This window comes from Embiotoca jacksoni, unplaced genomic scaffold (assembly GCF_022577435.1).
Source record: "Embiotoca jacksoni isolate LCO1_2020_lvr unplaced genomic scaffold, fEmbJac1.0.p SCAF_1, whole genome shotgun sequence".
NCBI lineage: Eukaryota > Metazoa > Chordata > Actinopteri > Embiotocidae > Embiotoca > Embiotoca jacksoni.
In genome coordinates this window covers 25,519,367-25,540,891 of record NW_027185229.1, presented here as the reverse complement: position 1 = coordinate 25,540,891, position 21,525 = coordinate 25,519,367, and the positions used below count along the sequence as shown (strand labels likewise).

The following is a 21,525-nucleotide window of genomic DNA, read 5'->3' as shown; positions in this document are numbered from 1 at the left end:
AAAAAAAGAAGAAACTCGAGACTCTATACTGATACAGAGTTTAAAGCCTCCAGGACATTTGTTCAGATTATAATTCTTATAACAGATGATACCGACTTGGTATTCTTCCATTTTTACTTTTTAAATTAATTTTTTTTATGGTAGATCCGATTTTAATGACGACATGAGACCTGGAGAGGACTCGTATTCTGAACAGCTGCCAGGCTCACCAGCAGCACCATCTTATCTCCCTGCCACTTATTGGACAGCACAGCAACGCAGGTTGTGCTGCCAGACTAGGCAGCAAAGTTGCTTGTGTGTATGTGTGTATGTGTGTGTGTGTGTGTTTGTGTGTTTGTATGTGTGTGCGCGAGGCATTGAAATGAATAGAGGTGTATTGAAATAAATAGTGCAAATACCCAAGAGGCTGTGTTAGCACCCGTATGTTAGTTTAATCATGTCATTATTACGTCCTGTGTACCAACGCTTTTAATTAATTGACTAAACAGCTGGATCAGGGATTGTGAAAAGGATTTGTAATTTTTTAATTTGTGTTGTAATGATGGGATCATGGAGGGTTTGCAACTGCTGAGTCTGCCTGTCACAGTTTAGGTTCATTTATATGCATTTACTGGATGTAAGTTCAGTTTTCTTTTTATTATTTACAAAATATTTACATGTTAGTTACAGACTTTGTGCTGTTAAGACTGTATGGACACTTTCCACCCTAAACGGCCGCCATCTTGGCTACGTAGAGAAAGGGGCGGGGCCACCGACGTAAAGGATTTTCAAATTAAGTCTGAGGAAGCTTGCAGCTGTTCCTGAACACCGCACTAAAATGTTTCTTTTGCACTACTGCTGCCGGACAGAAGAATCACTGTGTTTATTGAGCGTGTTAAACAGAGGGCACAAAAACACATTGATTTTCAGGGTAAAATAATTAAAGCTGAAGATATTTTGGCGGGTGATGTGTTCACAAGCTGAGGTCATTTCAAAATTCCTGCGCTACACAGGTAAGCGTCCGAACATGTAAGAGCACTATTTGTTAGTGCACTAAGGGAAGTATGTCATTTTAAACACAGCAGTGGCTTCGTCCCTTTATTACTCTCCTTGCCAACAGAGGGCAGTGCAGTGCCTGTGTCGCCGTGAAGAGGGGTTGCCACACCCATCCCCCCCATCCCCCCCCTCTCCCCCCGACAGCGAGGTCATTTGCAGAGGGCCTGATCTGTTGCTGTGACAGTTAACATACTAATTACAGGGAATCACAGACACTCTAGCAATGCCTCAGAGTAGAGTTCTCCCTCCTCTGGCCCTGGGTTTTTGCACACTGTGTACTTGTCAAGATAGCATGCAGGAACAAATTATGTACCCAGAAGGGAAATCCTGCAGATCTGCTAAATGTGCTAATTTGGTCACATTCTCGCTCCGTGATTATACGTCAGTGCAGAGAGGACGATAGGCAAAAAAAAAAAAAAACTGCATCAATTCAAAAGGAACAGGGAAGAAAGCCGTCTCTCCCTCTTTGATTTCCTATTGTGCCGAACCAGTCCTCTCTGTTGCAATGATATCGTCTCTCCTTATTCTTTGCTCCGCTAATTAGTCTTCCTGCTACTTGCTTTCAAGACATGCACGATTCCCAGTATAAAGGCTGCTTAATTTATTGTTGTTGGCCAGTCTTAGAGGATTAAAGGACAGGTTGTATTTACCTTCTGCTCTCTTTTTTAAAGTCGGGGCAACTCTTTCCATTCAGCTTTCAAGCTTTTTCGAAAATGTGTTCACTCAGCTTAATTGCTGCATGCTGAAACTCTGATGTCAATTTAATCTTTTTCAATTCTGTTATGAAAAAAGAGAGAAGAAAAAAAAAATCTCTTGGGCTGATCCATCCAAGACTTTAGAAAATACATTTGTTTTCAAATGTCCAAGTAAAGAATTGAGAATATAGGCCTAACGTGGTGGTGCCTGAACAAGCAGATTAGTGTTTGTGAAACACTTGTGATTTGTTTTTTGTCTCATGTGAAGCCAAACTGGCTGCCATAGAATTAGGATCCAAGGATTGTGAAGGGGCAGATTGGGAGGTGCTCCTTGATGTGCAAAGCTTTCTTGGCAAATGTATCCTCGCCACACCACCAAATGGCTCGGACGGAGTTGGCACCAGAACTCCCTTTGTTCTGCATTCCATGCCATCTGATATGAGGATTATAGAAAAGCCTTGTCCACTCTTGTGCCCGGGGTTTCATCCCGGACCCCCTGTCGACAAACAGTTGTGTCAGTTTTTGTCTTTGAGGTGCGCAGAGATTGCTCATCCAAAGCTAGTCTGGGCCCCACTGCGGATGTTTCCTGTCTTTGGCAAAAATGGAAAGGAAGATGGAGGAAGTGATTGACTACACAGAGAAGTTCTGGCCCGTAGTCCTCTTTTGAACCCATTAATGCAGGGGCAGTACACTGCTTTCATCCAGAGTTGGAACTGCAATGGCCGCGGGAGTCAGCGGTGTGTGTGTGTGTGTGTGTGTGTGTGTGTGTGTGTGTGTGTGTGTGTGTGTGTGTGTGTGTGTGTGTGTGTGTGTGAGTGAGTGTGAGAACAGGGGGCATGGCGACACAGCGAATTTGCATCACATTTGTTGGGCGTGTTGCAATCGTTCAGCTAGGAGCAGTGAAGGACACGAGGAAGAAAATCTCAGTCCAGTCATGAATATGAGTTTGTAATGTCCTACCAATGTCAGGCTGTGGCTCTGAGCAGCGATATGCAAAACAACTCTCCAACTTCATTCCACTTATTGCTGATAAGATCTGTGGCATAGCCAGGGGAGACAGAGAACCGTTACTGTACAGACAGCGCTTATTAAATTGAGGGAAAGGTCCTGAGCCGGTTTTTAATAACAAGCTGATAACCACATGATTTTTACTGCGAGTCTCTAAAGCACCTGAAACAGAACTATCAAGAGTTAAAAACCAGGCCGTGTACTCAACCCTCTCGTGCAGATGGTTTAATCTTATTGTCTTCAAATGACTTTGAATATTCTGAGTGTAACGCAGGCCTGCAAGCACAGCAGGTGGTTGGCCCTTTGATCTCTGCTTGTAGATGCCAGTGGAATTTAAATCACAGGGTGACATCTAGCTCATAAAATCATAACATGAACAGCGAGCTTCAGCTTTGATCATGTTGTCCTTTTGTATTAGATTCATTATAGAGTATGATGTATTGGAAAATAGATAATGAGCAAACAACATTTTGCTGTTTAGTTGTTGTGTCATGGGGGTGTGCGTGTCCACACAAACCTGTGTGATGTTCAGGTTTATGCGGCATACTGTGAATATGTGCCGTGTTACTTAAACTGTATGGGGTTCCTTTGAGTGCCGCTTCAGTGTTTTTTTTCTTCTCTATTCTTTCTCAAAAACTGCTGTTACTACAATTTTGAAAACGTAATATTGATTCAAAACTTGCTAGTCATGACAAAATATGAAATGTCTCTGGGAGTATGATCATCAGTGGAACAGTTAAACCCTGATGAAGAAAGGGAAAGGTACTTTGAATATTTCTGCAAAGTAAAGTCGCAGCTTAGGATCCGGTACTGAGCGACTCATATGTGGGGAATAATGAACGAGTGAATGAGTCAATGCACTTTGTAACCTTTGAGGATCTTCATAAAAACATTTATGATACTTTGACCATTTTGCCATCTGATGACCAGCAAAATTAGATTGTGGAAAAAACTGGAACATGCCTGAATGCCTGAAACATAATGAATTCATGAAAAATAATTGTATCTACATGCGCCATGTGTTCACACTCAGCATGCGAACACTTGACCCACAGGGCTGAGCCCTGGATACACGGACCATGCTATTAATGTTCTTTTTACTTGGCTATGTAGTTTAGAGCCCATCTAATATCGGATTTTTGTGGTCGAAACCAATACAAGTATGTGGAAGTTCCGAAAGAGAATTTTCACAGGCGGTTTGTTGTAAAAAAAACATGATTGAAATAATTTATTTCATTTGTGTATTCAGTGTTTTGGCTCTGTGTTAGAAGTGTACCTGTGAAAGTACACAAAGACATGGGAGCTATATAGCTAGTATGAACACTTGTTTATTAAAAGTCATATCATATTAAACAATGTTATCGCACATCGTATACTTTCCACTACTTTTAATACAGGTTGTTGTTGTTTTGTTTTTTTTTACTTCATTTTCCTATTTTCTTACCTCTTTAGAAAAGAAAGAAGGATCCCACTTTGTCCTTTTTTTTTGTCTCCAGCCCGAATGCACAACACTGATCCAGAGTATTAGCAGTTTAAAGGGAGTTTTTGTGGAAGGTCAGAAATCAATTACTCAACAAGGAAAAGCCTCAGAGCAGGTTTTAGTGCACGGTGGATTTAGAGAGCATCATCTGCAGCAGACATACTTGTCAGATCTACAAAGCTATTATGACACAAAAGGTCAAATTACTATTGTTAACAAAACTCAGCATCCTTTTATATTTTAGCGATGACAGCACGTCTCTTGCCTTCTTCGGCTCGTCTTCTTGATAACCTGAGCAGAAACTTTGCAACATTCCTCATGTTAGCAGCTTGTTTAGTGTGCGTTACCTGTAGCCGGGCTCAGGATGTAAGTATTTTCCAGTTGACTGGCGATTCGCTCTGCGGCCGTCCTGTATGTAGCCTCAGGCGGCGGGGTTGCAGTGAGGAGGGAGCACCAGCACCAGTCAATTACCAGTTAATAAACAGTGGAAGTTTTCTATTAGTGCTTGTTAGTGCGTGTAAAAGATTGTTGGTATGTGGAATTGAGGGGAAGGCACTGTGACTATGGAGTTAGAAAAAAAAGCACCGGCATATTTTCTTTCCCCTGCCTGGGTCTAATATACAGCAACCGGTTCTCTGTAGACACGCCATATATAGAGCTAATATTTGATTTTCAGTAGGCTATACACTGCGGTGTATAGTATTTGCAAGCACCTTTCTTTTTTTTATTCTCCTCCTTTTGAACGCTCCAGAAATGTGTGGTCAGGAGTTTCACGCAAGGCAATATTTCACGACTGAGAATAAAGCACTCTTTCCAATAAAGCAAATATATTACATAAGCATGGTGGAGGCCAAACAATGCCGCGCTGGCTGCAGCGTGTCAAGTCATTGATAACATTATCGTGAAAATGATGCATCAACCCTTTTTTTTGGGGGGGGGGGAGGGGGGTGTCTGGTAGTTGTCCCAAATCTCTTGTGTGGTAAAGCACCCCTACGTATCTGAAAGCAGATTTCACAGTCCTTCTACGGAGGAATATCGTTGTAAGGAAAAACCAGTGCACCTGAGAAGCCTTGGGAAGTGAAACAACCTTAATTGGATTTGCGGAAGTCATCCTTACCAAAGGGACACCACTGTGACAGCCTGACAGCCAAAAGCATGAATCATTAAAACCCTCGCCTGTCATACTAGACCACTACCAATATATGCTGCTTGTAGTTGTTGACAAACTGAGCTGAGAGCCGTGTGTAACTAGGCTAAAAATGTTCACAGTAAATTAGACAATTACAATAAATGGTTCCGTTCATTCTGTCCTGCAGGGATGAAATGTAATTACACATATTTTGAATTCATCCTCTAGAAAAAACAATTGATGCTCCTGAGCTAACCGTTGCCACCTGGAGCCAGCATATGGGCCGGCGCCCTCTTGGGTTAACGGGTGGGGCGGACTCTCTGTCGACCATTGGGTCATTGGTAACCAGCAGCTGGGAGGCCGCCCTCTCATCACAACAACAAATCTCGCTTTAATTAGCTCACCTGCCCATTTCCTCCCTTTTTTTTCCCCCCTCCCCACGTTCCCCGAAGTCCTCCATCAAACCTCCCCTCGGCTGACTTACTGCCTCACCTTCCTCTCTCATTCCAGCCGGCGCTCGGGGGAATAGCCTCGGCTTCACACCTACGGCTCGGCAGACTGTCTGTGCTATAAACGAGACTGACAATAGACTCGGAGAAAGCTTAGATCTCATTGATTTTTAAATGGGGCCTCACTGATACTGTATTAGCATCGGGATTGCCAGCGATATGGTCACTGCTGAAGGCCCACATTTCTTTTGTACCTGTCGATATAATTTGCACATTCACAGGTGGAAATGATCTTACAGGCTTTGTTGTTTTGCTCACTCGTGCTCTTTTCCATTGGCTGTTTAAAGAAGTTCAATAAGTGGACCGCTGGTTTACTGTATTGATCAAAGTCACTGTCTGCATTTTAATGGGGGCAGAATCCATCCTGGCTTTGGTATCCTCGTGTAATTTAAGCCCTGTGAGCCATTTTCATACAAAACGTGGCTTCACATAACAGTCGAAGGGTTTTATTCCAAATTGATAATATGTAAAATGCGTCTCATGCTAATTACTGCAAGATTGTATGGATTTAAATAATTGAAAAAAAAAAGTGCTGTTTAACATCTCTAAGCCCAATAGGGTGTCAATGGCAAATAGCTAATTACTTGCAAAATATTCTGAAATGAGATTTCCTCTTTGGGCACACAATCATTGTGAGTAGGCGTTGCATTTTTCAAATGGTGGATATCTCATTAAGGAACAAGCCTCTTCATTTACACATCAGCTCTTTATCTGAATGATCCCAGAGCAAATCCCTGCCTTTGAATACCTTATGAAGTCGTGATGGGACTGCTCTGATAGCCCGGATAGATCCCACTGGTGTTGCCAGACTGACTCTGCAGTGCGCTCACACATAAAGCAATCTAGGCCCCGGGAAGATTGGCCTACGATGCTCTGCCAGTCTCAGGTGACTGACAAAATCCAGCTACCACCGAACTACCGGCGCCGTCCGCTATAGTGCTCCGGTCGCTCCGATGGCTCCGGTGCCTCCGGTTCGCCTCCACTCTCTTTGTCTTAAACCACGGGAGTCCTCCATATGGACACCTATTATGGCTGCTGCTTAATTACCTATCAAAAAAACATTTTACAGCACTTGACAGAGGGTTAGCAGAAGGGGAGAGGGAAAAAGAGCCGGCATATAAAAAAAAAAAAAAAAAAATAAAGTAAAAAAGCGTGAACGACGGGAAAGAGAACTGAGAAAGTGGGAGTGAGATTGACAGAGAGCATGGCGTCGTCTGTGGAGGGAATTTGAATAGATTGAGACGGTCACAGCAGGAGAGGAGGAGTAGCATTGCAGTGCAGATGAGAAGAACTACAGATCTGGCCGGTATCCTTTTTCTTTTTTTGCTTCGTGTTTACAAACACAACAAAAAAAAACAAAAAAAAGGGAGGAGGGTCTCGGCCAGGGGTGGCTATAAATCTCCTGTGATTGATGCTGGCCGCCATGGAGGACGACAGTTAAAGACGCCTTGTCCACTCTCATTCCCCTCCTCAAACCCACCGACTCACGCCGCTCTCGCCCCCGTCGACTCGACAAAACACAATTAGCTGTTCCGTCTGTCAGATAACACACTCTTAGCAGTCATACACCAAAGTAGTAATCATTCCCCGGCAGATGGACTCCCTGGTTAGAAACGCGAGGGGGTTTGATGCATCAGCTGCACGCTCCATAATGTAAATGTCAACCTCAATCACTCCACTTCAGGCAAACAAATCTGCTATATGTCGAAGGAATATTGATTTATTTTGCCTTTCGGTAAGATGTCAGCGTTTTGTTATTGATCATGAATAATCAGAGAACTGCTTCAATGGAGCACTTCACTGTTTTGGACCCTTGTGTATTCCCAGGTTTGACCAATTTTCCCTTCTAACGGTAAAATGCCCCACAGCAGCTAAAGTGTTCCCTCGAGTCCTTTAGTGAAAAATCTCTGCATCTGAGAGTTTCAGAATGATTGTGGTTCAGAAATTGTCTACCTCAACCATAACAAACTGAATTTTGATGCATTTTAAAATAAGAAAGAAAAGAAACGCCTTTTGTGCCAATGCGTTTCCTCATATTTAAAAAAAAAAATAAAAAAAATTTGTGGTTTAAAGTTTTTGAAACAAAATGTTTAAAACTTTTCTGAACAAATGAATCGCAATATATGGAAGGTATAAATTGATTAGAAGTGAACAGACAGCACAGTGACTAAAACAATCAAACTGAAAAGTTGTATTAAAACAAAAAACAAAACAAAAAAAATCCACTGAAAGAAGAATTGTGTATAGAAAGCTAAAATATGACCAGAATTTTAATGTTGGCCCCCGACAATAACTGAAAGATCAAGCATTGTTTTTGGTGTTGGTCTTTTGATCTATCCCTTGACAGTAAAAAGCACACTAATATTTAACACCCACAGGTTCTTAATTAGGACATTAATAGGACATTGTGCGCAGAAAGTCTGTCATTTGCCTTTATTATCCTTCCTTTGATTTCAGCTCGTAAGTGAGTGTTCAAACAAATTAAATAAATTCATGGGAAGCTTCCACAATTAGGCTTGTTGGATAGTCTGTGAAAATATGCAAATACGTAAGAACGAAAGAAAATCGTGTGAGCAGCCAATGTATTTGAATGTATTTCTAAGGCTGCGCCCTGAAGGTCAATAAGTGGAATCATCGGTGGGAAACTCCACGTTTGTCGGAGTCTTTGAGTCTGTTTCCACCTCGCATCAACGTGAGATCGGATCACAAGAGGCCAGCTTTGAACCGTCTGTCCCCACCTGGCAGTTCATGCGTCTCCACGTGTCCTAAGCGACCGCTGTATATGCAAATCAACACGTAGGCTACGTCACAAAAAAATATACCAATAAATAAGCACAAGAACAGGAACCTTAACGTCAGAACCCCAATGATTCAAGTCAGATTGATTCATTGTTCCAGCGCGTCTACGTTGCTGCAGGTCTAATGTGTGTCGGAAATTACACGAAATGAACTAAAAGGAAAAAACGAAACCCAGAAGAAGCGTTGGTGAAACAAGCCTCATGTAGCAGCTCGTGTTTTAAATCACAAAAAGTACTGCGGTAGAGTTCAGCTGCGCTCGGCACAGTAACACAGGACCGTTTTTTCTTTTAACAAAAAAATATAAAAGAGGATCAAACAGAGATCTTTACATGAAAGTTTGAATGGAGAAAAGACAAAATCCCAAACTAATGAACCTGCCGTAACGTGAAGGAAACACGGCGGAACAAACACGAGCTGCATATCTTTTTATTCCTTGTGCAGAGGACGTTAGCACAGTAGGCGGTCTTTGATGTGGCCCTGGACGGATTGAGGACGCATCGCATTTCCACTCCAAAGAGAATGTGGCCTCAAGCGTCCGAGACCACATGTGGCCACTTGTGATCCAATCACGTCAGATGAAAGGTGGAAACGGGGTTGAACAGCCCGTCGCTGGGTGGGGACCGGTTTCCAAACACCCCGCTGTCAAGTCCATCAGTTCCTAGCAAGTCGCCACGAGAGCATCGCATCGGTAGAGGTGGGCGGGGTCACAGGTCCATCGGGTTGGGAATGGCGCCCAGACCGGGGCGTGGCGTTAACCGCAACACCCGTCTCTGGTCTGCAGGTCCGGACGGGCGACAAGAGGCTCAGGCTCAGTCGAAAAAAAATCGGATTCAGTTGACCAAATCTGTCGAAGCCCGAGTATGTTTTGTGTCTGTATTTTTTTTTTTTTTAAAGGTTGCAGTATTGAAGCATGCTGTATATGTAATCAATATTCATTTGATCTCTTAAAGCTTGAAGCTGCCCTCCACAATCCTGTTCACTGTGCACTGTTGGGCTTCTCCGCCGCAAGTACCTCCTTACCTCAAGGCTACCTCTGGGTAAGTAATGTGTCGCCTGTGCACAAAAACATATACACACAATATACACACACACACGCATCCACACACTCAATTCAGTGTCAAATACTTAAAACCAAAGAAGAGGAATGCTTATTTTACAGTTACTGCCAATTTTAGCTTTTAACACAAATTACCGTGACCATTTAAATGTTCCCTCTGCATTCTGCTCTCATTTAAAAAAAAAAAAAAAAAAAAAAAAAAAAGGGTGGAGGGGGAAATAAAATGTATCTCAAGGCTACAAAATGGGACATGCAACATTTTTCTTTGTAAAATGCCGCCTGGAAACTGTGAATTAATTCAGTGTAAAGGGTAGTGGTAGCTAACCGCTGCAGAGTGCCTGATGATGAGTGGGGCAAATTGCGCCGCCAGACTATCACATCACTATCCCTGGACTTGTGGGAAATAAGCTGGATCTAGAAAAAAAGAAAAAAAAAAAAGAAGGGGAGATTCAGATAAAAAAAAAAGAAAGAAAAAATTATACAGAGAATCTGCTATTACTCTTGAAGTTTCAATTTTTGCCCCCCCCCCCACCTTTTCCAAGAAGGTGGGTAATTTATGAAGTAATCCTCTTTTGACCTTAAGGGTGGCTAAATCAAGTGCGGGCCCTCAAAGACACAGAGTGCCTCAGACTTAATTGGTTTTGTGGTGCTCTTCTGAAGAAGACTGGATGCTACCTCAGATGAGGAAAAGGAGATACGGTGGCGTGATATTGGCAATTAGGGCCACACGATATCAGTGTTTGAAGGAGCACAGGCTGCTCTCACTTTCACTTGCACGGTTGCCTTAAATGCCCTGGACTCTGTCCTCTCGTACCGTTTGGAGAACACAGTTGCTTGTCCACGTGCTGTGTGTTAAGCTGGTAGAGAACACATCCATCAAAATGCTGGTTTTCATTCCTTTCGCCCTGCATGCGTTCATGAACGCCGTTAACAGTCATTACAGCAGTCATCTGTGCTGATACTGTTCTTTTGCTTTTAAAGCAAAGCAGCGGTTCATACTCAAATCTCAATTGGTGCGTTACACCCAGTCTCCACCGAGGGCGGATCGTGCGTAGACTCGCACGCAGATCTCGTTAGCGTTTGTGTTTAGACCAGCTGTGCTCTCCCGTGCATTTAAAGGTGTTTTGTTCGGAGAGGGAACACAGAGGAGCGTTCAAGAACGCCTTCAAGCTCCAACTGAAGTACCATTGCGGTGGATTTCTTTCCATTTTCATTCAATACTGACTACAGTAGCCTGTATCGAGAGCCTGTGAAGTATGCTGGGTAAGGTATCAATGCTGGGTCTTCTACACCTGTTGGAGTGTGGACTGCGTGCGTGTCAATAACCCGTCGGCTGGTCAAATGGTCTCTTTTTAAAAGCCTGGAATTGAAAGAAAAAAATGGCAAATGTGGTGAGATTTCAAACTATGCAGATTCAAGTACACATCACGAGTTATTACTACATGTTTAAATGTGGTATGAACAGTTCATTAGTTGTAAAAAAAACCTGTCGACATGAGTCCAAGCTCTGGTTGAAGAACGTCGGCAGGTTAGTTTACCTGAAAAGAAGAAAGTTTCTGGAGAAAGAAAATCTTTGAAGTTTACTGAGATTGAGCACTGTTTAGTAATCATTTGATATGTATCTCTCGGTTGAATTAAAATTGTCATGATTTTGCTGTTCTTCCATTCAGTATGTTTTTTTGTTTTTTTTGTCCCAATGATCGACTCTCATGCCTCTTGAGACCAGCCACCCCCCACGACCCCCCCACCACCTGCCGCATCACCTGATCTTTCCCACATTCTGCTTTAACCTGCAGCCATTTTCCACCAATCACCTCCCAGATCGTCCCGATGCCTTCGATCTCTGTCTCGGCTCTATCTTGTGTTGTTTTTTTTGTTTTTTTTAACCTTGTCTATATTTTGGATTGTGCATCCACCGTGTTTCATCAGCCTGCCAGCTCTTTGTAACTGCGAACCTGTGCGTTTTGTATGTCATGCTCTCGGTGTTCATTGATCTAAACTCGACAATAATTGCATTCGTGAGGCAGTAAGATTTTATATTCTTAACAAAACATTGATGCAGCTTTTGCTGTTCCATAACCTGGCGAAGTGTGTGGAAGACCCAAGGACTTTGGCTCCTTCATGTTTGGTGCTTCTGTATAAAGGTCTTAAAAGAAATTAAATTATTAACTACAATCTGAGGAGTGAATTCACTTCGCAGTGCAGTCGTGGTCTGTCAGAATATCTCACAAAAATTCAAACAAGACAAGCAGCTCCTTGAGTACGAAGCACATATGACCTTTTTTCTAGCAATGTGGATGTTACAGATCATACAATACAACATGTAACCACAGAAAAATACAAAGTGATATCCACTAGAAAAATATATATTTTTTTAATAATAGCGAGGGCCTGTGGATCCAGGACGAATAATTAGTGACTGAGTATTCCCGCCCCCAGTTGGTTCTACCTCCCTGGCAGGCTTGTCAAATAAGGGATGACACTAATCACGTTAAAGTGAGATGGGCTATGGGGATTTCTGCGTGCTTTGATCAGAGTAATGACATTGTGTCTAATCAGCCTGATACCCCAGTGTTTCCCTGTTTGCCATCACCTTCCTCGTCCCACTTTTAACCAACTTCCTACTCCTCATTTGAGATAAAGTCTCCATGAACTCTGCCTTTATGCCTCCTGTTTTGTAAGCCTGATCGGTAAGTTATTATTCACAGCGAGTGTCAGAGGAGGGAGAGTCAAAATGCTTCCATTTTCTGAGGGAATCAACGATCGGGGGACCCGTGGTTTTGGATTGTTAATGTGGTGAAAACAACTGAGCAGAGTGTGCTACCATGACCGTTCTCCCACGCCTCCTCGCTGCACCCTGAGCAGTCTAATTAATGCTGGCAGAGCATTTACTGTTTCGGAAGATTCTGCTTCTCCTGGGCAACAAATCTGTCCAGGGCACAACTCCAGATATCTATTCTTTTAAATAAGTAGTGATGACTTTGTGAGGACAAAGTATTTTCCCTGGATATCAGGGCAGGGAGGGAGGGGAACGGGGGTGGGGGGGTTAGAGGAGAGGAGAGTGTGTTTCGGTAGCAGGGATTGCGGTCCCGGTGGTGTGTGGAGGGATTTGGGAGGGGACAAATGGACATGTGAACGGATCTATTGTGGAGGAGCTCGGGTGAGTCTCTGGGTCTGGGTCCACAGTCACTCGAAGCCATGTCTTTTTGTTTTTTCCACAGGGCTCCTCGCTGCAAGATAAGTCCTCCCTATCTTCTTTTCACCCTGTGCAACAGACCATTATTTGTTCTGGCTCACTCTCAAGAGCCCAAAGGATCGCTCCTGTCCAGATTCTGTACGCTGATACAAATCAAACAAATGATTGCATGCAAATAAGGGTGAGCGTGGAGGAGAGGAGCTAAACACTATATTTAGCTCGTGTCACATTCGTACGATGTGATTCATACGGAGAATAAATCTTTGCTGTCTTGCAGCAAGCAGCTGTGCTTCTTTTTCCGAGAGAGACGCTGTATCGTCACCGCACATTCACCTCGACCTCACACAAGACTAATGAATTTGATCAATGACAGAAAAAAAAACCCACGACAACACTTTAATTGTTTGGGAATGTGAGAAATGCCGCATTCGTTGGAACTGCTTCAGATATCGGTTGAAGGCCTCCGTCTTTCTTTTAGCTTTGGCATTGACAGGCTCACACAAAGGCCCATGTTAATGTGGTTCATAGGAAATCAAGCGTCTGTATGAGCTCACATTCAGACTATGTTGTGTGTGTCGCCTTGGGAAGCTTGCATGATTGTTGGACTTCTGAGAACATCTAAGTTTGCTTTCTTCGATAGAACATTTTTTCACAACGTGTTCGCTCGTGTAAAAGGTAGAGACGTCGACGACTGTTGACTGAAGCAAACCTACTGCAAATTAAACTGAAACTGAAACCGAGTACGTTCTGAATTAGCGCCGAGACGAATGGTTTCAAGTGTTGGGTGCGTCCTTGGACATGTTAATATCAGACGTCGGTTTGATTAATTGAAAATGATATTTATTTTCATGTTACCGCGAACTGACTCCCGCAATGGATCGCTCACTTGATCTCGTAAACTGGTGGAAAAAAAAAAAAAATCTCTCATTGTTAAGCTAGTCAAAGCCTTTCTGAAACTTACGAGAGCCTTTCTGTTCTTCACTGATGAAAAGATTGCACAAGTTTTAAGACTTGTTTGATGTTCTAGAGATGACATTGTGAATCCATTATGTAATGTGTTTAAAATTCTAAGTGATATTTCTCCCAAAATGTGAGCGTGGACTACAAATGACAAGGTCTGAAAGGATAATTGATCCCAACTCTTTTTTTAAAAATCTACATTGCTGCCAGCTAGAGAATGTTTAACTGAAGACACGTTATCCTCACAGTTTGATTAAGACGGGGGAACACACATTGCAAGCATGATCTAAAGAGAGACTGGCCTGGTTCTGCTCTCTGCTCTCTGTCCCTTGTTCTTCTGTTTCAGCAGAATATTTATTACCTGTGGCATTACGATTCAGTCCATTGGTACATCTGAACATGAGGTCTCGACCTTTTTCAATCAAGTTTCTTTCTCCCTACAGGTGGCTGGTGGAGGAGAAGGTTCTCAAGGGCAAATCGAGATATTTTCCCTCAACAGGCCCATGCCGAGGGCTGTGAAGAGCCTGCAGGTCGGCTCTGCTGTCCGCTGTCTGGAATATGTGTCCGTGCCTTCTCCGACTGAGGAAGTGGAGGCGGGAGTTCACAAGGTCTCCTCAGGGATCGGCACCAACATTTGTGTTGGATTAGATGATGGCCGGTGAGTGACTTGTATTACAAAAAGCAACAGACACTTAAGAGAAAGGAAGTCTGACATAGAATAAGGACAGTGTAGGAAATTAAACTTATCCTAAATAAAAAAGAAGTTACAAATTAAGTGGTAGCTATCGGTGACGTCACTCATTGATTTGTAAACGGCCTATTGAGGCCTCAAGTTCGGATATTGGCCATCGCCATCTTGCTAGTTTGGAACCAGAAGTGACCGTATTTCGTCCTGAAACCTGTCTGCACCACAGGCCTTTCAGTCAAACAGGCACGCCCCCAAAAACACAGCTTTTTTGAGGCCTAATTTTTAAATAATAATGGAATTATTGTCAGATCGACCGGCAAAGCTGGTAGCTATCAAAACCAAAATAACTCGTGGAAAAAAATGTATTGGCTTCGAATTTCATGTGACAAGTTCAATAGGAGTCTATGGAGATGAAGGTTTTTTTTAGAGCCAACCTCTAGTGGCACTCGGTGGTATTGCAGCTTAAGGCACTCTCATTTTTCAGACCAAGAAGCTAAGGACACTTTTATATACAGTCTGCGGTACAAATAAAAAGATAAGTGCTCAAATGCTCTTCAGTATATCCCACATCTTGTTCTGCATTATATTTTGCTACGGTCGCCTGAGATTTCTAGCAATATAGATTCGCTTGTCAATATTTCATCAAAACAAGAAATCACAGTTGATACCCTGACGCAGCGTCCATAATGCTACTTCTGTGAAGACCACTGTTTTGTTCTCAGATCCAATAAACCTTCTGATCCCAGTGTGCGAAATGGAGGAAAGGTTTAATCTCACTCTCCTGTCATAGTAATATTGAATACATTGTTCTTGTTGTGTGGTCACACAGAAGACTTCTTGAGTATAAGATATACTCATTTATATGTTTTGTTTTTTTCAGTAACAGCAGTGTTAGTCATTTGTATAGGAACCACAAGTCATATGTCAGCAGTTTGTTTATGCTGACTCATTCTCCTCCAGTTACTGCGTCTGTCTTGGGGAAAAAAAAGAGACATTCGGTAAAATAAAGCAAAAATATACAATTTCAGCATTTTAGCACAGCCTGTCAGCTTCGATGCTACTTAACATTTTCTTCTCCGATAGAGAGAAACAAACAGCGATGTGCATTCGTCATTCTGAAGAAGACAATAAGATGCAGCAAAGTTCAGATGGCCTTTCAAACACGAGAAAGACAGAGTGGTTCCACATACGCAATGCTTTTTGCACTGTTAAATCAAACTGCATGAAAACGAGGCACTCTGTCATTTCAAATGACACTCATTTATCATGCTGGCTTCTGCTGCTGCTGTTCTTCTTCCAGCGTTCTCGTCTATGGCAGCGTGGACACTGCAGCACAATGCCTACTGACCCTCCACAACCCAGAGGGCTGCCCCGTGCTCTGCCTGAAGCACTCCGCTCGCTTCCTGTTCGCAGGCCTGCGGAACGGGACCCTGATGGTTTATGGAAGAAGTGACAGTGGTAAGGTGGTTGCTTTGTTTTTAGACTGATGGCTGTAGGTTATCGTCTGTCAGGCGTTGCCTGCTGCTACTCTCTGTGTGGAGAAGTGAGAATATGTCACTCTCATTGGGTCTTTTTTTGTTTTTCCAATTATGATATATGGTGAGTGATGGAAAAAGTGAAAAAAAAATTACAATAAATATATATATATATATATATATGTATATATATTTGAAAAAGAAAACATAATTTACATTGACAACATTCAAATATGTGCTAAATACTGTTTTCTATAAACTTGTATATCTTGGAGATGCAGTAAATGAGGCTTGTTATTGTATGAAGTCATGGTGTCTGAATTGTAACATTCTTTTTTAATTTTTTGTTTTCCACCAGCGCACCACAAACCCAATTATACAGGCGGAAATCATTCATTTTACAAACAAATTACATCTATAATGCTTTGTTTGTTATTCAGTGATATCATTCGGTGAGGTCATCGGATGTTTCCCTTTTGTTTGTGTACAAAGGTGCATATCAGCTGCTGTTGTCTCTTAATGAGATGTGACACTAAAATGCAAAGTTTTTTGTGTGGTTGATTTCTAATGAAGGTCATTTATCAACAAACAAACATGGAAATAATTAATACAAATGAGTTTTACATCTATTGTTTTCATTCATTTTAAATATCACTTAGTAATTTTGGACTGCCTTCGAAATCACTTTTTCCTGTTGCGTTATACTTCCTGTTGCCAGAGATTTTTCCACCCGCTGTAGGTATGAAAATAACACTTCACCATGTGGTAGATGGCATGCCATGTTTAGTCAGGCATTGCACAAGGCCAAGGGGGCTTAACACCATCTCAGCAGTGGTTTGCAGTCTTCACAGCCAGCGGGAGCACAATAGCTCTATCACCAGGTTCCTTTTTACCTGGCCACAGTATGTCAACGTGCCTGCCTCCCGCGCTCCTCTCTCCTCCCAAGCAGAAAGGATGATTAATTACACCAAGCTGCTGCATGCCGATTAAATATTACTATTCATGCTTTGTATATAAAAAAAAAAAAGGACAGGAGAGAAGCTCGGGAGGGTGCTGGGGAATGTTTGTGGATTCGGCACATCTGTTAAAGATTTATGCCCTTGACTAGCGCGCTACTGTCTGAAAACAAGTCTGCAGCAGCCCCGGAAATACTTAGGCTTTAGTTAAGAGTTGTATTTAAAGGCATGTTTATACACACAACACGTTGTTGCTCCGTGAATAACGCGCTCCAACTTTTCTCACAGATATGCACTTCAAACATCATTTTACCTGGCACTGACAATGTTTTACAAGATAAGGCAGAGAAGTTGGGAATTGGCGTGACAATCCCGGTCCCCTTGTTAAAGAAGGAGAAGCACCGGCGTGGCTCCGCTCGGCGCGAGGGGCCGCGGGGACATTCACACGAGTGAATTTTGAAAAGGTGGAAAAATGACCTTTCTAACATGCCAAACAATTAACCTGTGGTACGCAGAAGGCACTGTGAAGCTATTCTTCTATGAAAAGCAGAAATAAACAACTCAAAATGTTAATTAAATGGCTGGGTGCACTCCCTTCTCAAATTTTGCTTCATTAACACTCAGCAAAGGAAATGCTTATGTAATTCACTTTATAATGTGCCTCTGTGGTGGCTGCGACGTGTCCCCCATGATTAAAACTCAAAGAGAAAAGGTCTACTTAATTTTCACCACTAGTGAAGCTAAAAGAGGACGAGACATCAAGAGTCAAAGTTCTTTTCAAATAAAGAAAAAAAAAATGGTAATAAAGAAGTTGGAAAGCGTGTACCAGATTGATTAGCGTGAGGGAGGCAAGGGTGTAAGCATTATGCTGCGCAGTGTGTGGCGTTCCAGTTTGTGGAGTTTTAAATGGATGTCCACAGTGCTTAAGTCTCGTTCATATTTTCTCATACAGTCATTAGTAGATTAGAGTGAAAGAAAAAGAGGCTCCGCCATGAACCCTCTCCGCCGATGCTTTAGTAATTGCTCAACAATGTCAAATAGCTTCAAAAGTTTTTTTTTTTTTTTTTTTTTAATAACTATTAACCGGGCTAACTTGCTGCAGCACAAGTGGTAAGAATTGAACTAAACTGCCTCCCTCGATGTAAAGTGGGACATGTGGTCCGAGTTTAATATAATTGTGGACTAGCTGTGATTTATTGGATCTTGGTAAAAGTTTGAGCAGTGTTTTTGTTCTTTGTCTGCTGTGTTTTTTTCCTCCCAGATGATCTCTGGGACCCTGACTCCTGCAGGTGTGTGAGCCTGGGCTCAGAACCGGTCCGTACCCTGCTGGTGCTGGATGACTCCGTGTGGGCAAGCTGCGGGAACTCTGTCACTGTTGTTGAAATCTCCAGCCTCACCACACAGGTAAACAACCAAGTCCTCGCTGGGCACATAACATGGCAGTGAACCCTGTTACCAAAAAGAATAAACAGACAATGACTAATCCGCACGGCTTCGGTCTTGTCAGGAATATGCATTATTTATATCCCTCTGCCTCTTTAAAAGACAAAGATAAAAGACCAATGATCAAAACTTAAAATGTAGTAAGACTTTTCATGCTGCTGGTGCTAGATTGGATCAGCGGTCGGGACAGTTTGCCAGGGATAGGTTTAAGGATAAATTGATTGAAAGTGAAATAACTGAACAACAGCAGCATACACTTACAAACCGATCACGGCAGTGTCGAGTTTACAGCGAGCATCCGTCCGGCGGATGCCGTCGAGCACCAACCACGCTATACGGTTGTAGCAAACAACATAGACTCGTGATGCGTTCAAATGGAAACCGTGAGCTCGTGGTAACAACATGGGAAGTCGTGTGCGCCGTATGCATGGACAGCGTCTAGAAGCCGCACAGGCTAACAATGTTGCAAGCTAACAGTAATGCAGTAATTAAATGAGGTGAGTAATGAGGCCGTTGGCAAGATCAACATTTTCCTCGGACGTAAGCTATTATCTAAGTTATGAAGACAAACTCTACGTGACTAAAATTACAACGTATTAGCTAAATATCCAATGAAAATTTAACTTCCACGACCTCTGACATTTCCGTAAACGTAAGCGAACACTTAACAACTTGTGAATGTAAGGCTTATGGAAAATTGAGAGTTCCGACGTCGTGAATACCACAAGAGGGCGGTGCTCTTCTCGTATACATGGTAAATACGAGCCCATTTGAACGCAGCAACAGCTAACGACGAGCTAATGAACACTGTGTAGCGTCTAGCATTCGGGGTAGAGACCAAAAACGGAGCTAAAAGAGTGTGTAGATATTTAAAGCAACTGTTTGCTCACAAGTCATTCGGTTACAAAGTGAACGTGTTAGTGTTATGTTTCCATTTAGTTTACACTTACTCCCCAGTTGCTAATTAAGAAAATCAGGTGCCGCGCAAATATGATGCTGTTATATTTGTGTTTCTAGTTCTGTCCAGTTTCTATAGAACAACATTACATTTTCAGAAACCTATCAAGATTACAATATTTAGCAATTCAGTAGCCTTTGTTTGAAAGGAGGTTCAGGTATGATCTTCTATTCCACTAGTCCGGCGGATAAATATTGTCAGTTTTCACTAGAACTTGATTTAAGGCCTGAAGGAATGAGTTCACAACTGAAACTGCTTTAAACTGTGTTTTTTTTGTGTGTGCAACATTTGAGGAAATTTTCCTCTCCTTTCATTTTCTGAAAAGATTTATGCACACAGCCTTAGAGAGCCAGCGTTGTAATCTATGATGTCATCAAGATTTAGTGCCTGGAGCCGCTGCGCGGACAACGAATCAGACCCCTTGTACATTCATACGATGTTTGTTGGAGCTCTCGCACACAAATAAGCCTCATTTTGCTGTACCACTCTGCACTCTGAGTTATGGTCCGGGAGCGCACACCATTATCTCCACAAAATCAACCTGGATGGTGTCTCTGTCACACTCTCCATTTTTGCGTAGTCATCCTCCAAGGTGTTCTTCTCTACAGTGTGTCATTAGAGGCGTATAGCAGGATGACTTCTCCGGCTGTGGTAGACAATAATGGATGACATAAAACAAACTCTTCTGGGGAATGCTAATACGGTATTCAGATGCCGACGTGCAAACCATTACCATTTAATTATAGCTCCCAGACGTGACTGTGCGTAGCTGGACAAGTTATTCGCTGGAAAGGAGCATGTGTACTAATTATAGCTTCACCCTAGATACATAAAAGTTTATCATGTATTAAAATATGATGCTAAATTTGATCAAACAAACAAAGATGAAAACACTTCCAATGAAGGAAATATATTTCACTGCACATCCTATTTATTCGTTTTTTCAGTTTCAAAAAAACAAAAAAAAACAATGAAATTTCTCCACTTGTTTGGTTTCCTGTTACAGATGATTCTGTTGTCCTCGGACCAAGTATCAAAAGCTGCAGATACAAAACATGCAGCAAAACTTGAATTATGCAGAACATAAGAACAATATGTATTAGAAAATTTTCTCTGGAAAGTCGCAACAAGTGAGACAAAACAGCTGACAAATCTGGAGGATCAACACAATGACAGCTGTTTGTTGAGAGCCACATAATCAGCAGTAAGCCAAGCGGGGAGCGTCTCCTTTTATTCTTTCACCTCTTTTCCCTCGCCCGGCCCTCTGGAGACAGGGGCTTAATCAGTTGAATGGCCACGCAGCGGAGGCACAGTTCTGGTTCACTGTATCTCCCACAGAGCTTAACAGGTCAGCTCTGGTTACTCCTTCGATAACCTTGCCTTCCTCGCTAATACGGACTCGAGAGGGCCGACTTCACAGGGGCTGCCGTGCATATCCAGGATCTGGACAAGCAAACGTCTGGCACCTGTAGGAATCGACTTGGTGAAAGGCTACAGGGTCATGGGCTCATATTCACTTCACTTCATTCCATTGTTTTCCCACTTTGTGAGATCCGCTGTACTCTTGAATCATTAATCCACGACTCTGCTGGACGCCATGCCCTGTCTCGTTTGACGCCGATAATCCTGCTCCCCGCCGCTCGTCATGACTCTCTTTCTAAACCCTCACAGTCGATGTCTTGGCGACACTGTGTTATTTAAACATAACCTTTTCAGCCTGCTTTTGGGAAACATGACGACACTTCCTATGGTGTTGAAATGGCCTACAACAGAACCCCCAAAGAATCATAATAACACTTTTTTTTTTTTTTACTAATTTGTATGGGCACTTAGTTTACTATTATATGATTAAATACACTCCATCCCAGTGGGGTACATGGAAATTATAGTGCTGACAGACCCTCAACAATACAATGGCTGTGAGGGAAACAAAAATGGAAGAATTAATGGATTTAGAAAACTTTTTCAAAGCTGTTGTCAGTCGCATGAAGCTCATGAAGCCTCAAAAGGACACATTTGACAGTTTTGAATATTTGATATTACCACAGAGGTTTTAAACAATAAACTAAGTCAAACAAAGTTCAAAGGCACTGTGGTGCTTTGAACCAAATTGTAATTAAAGCATGCAAACATGCTC

The 21,525-nt window shown here is 42.4% G+C and overlaps 1 protein-coding gene across 3 annotated transcripts in view; it reads left to right on the top strand.

The window, feature by feature from the left end:
- The window catches only part of arhgef10la (Rho guanine nucleotide exchange factor (GEF) 10-like a), a 105,866-nt gene that overhangs the window by 71,740 nt on the left and 12,601 nt on the right, over positions 1-21,525 (top strand). For all 3 annotated transcript variants that reach the window (XM_069149767.1, XM_069149750.1, XM_069149758.1), the window contains 4 exons: positions 9,606-9,692; positions 14,312-14,526; positions 15,857-16,014; positions 18,249-18,391. In XM_069149767.1, the coding sequence (XP_069005868.1) occupies positions 9,606-9,692; positions 14,312-14,526; positions 15,857-16,014; positions 18,249-18,391 (603 nt within the window). The remainder of the gene's footprint in view (positions 1-9,605; positions 9,693-14,311; positions 14,527-15,856; positions 16,015-18,248; positions 18,392-21,525) is intronic.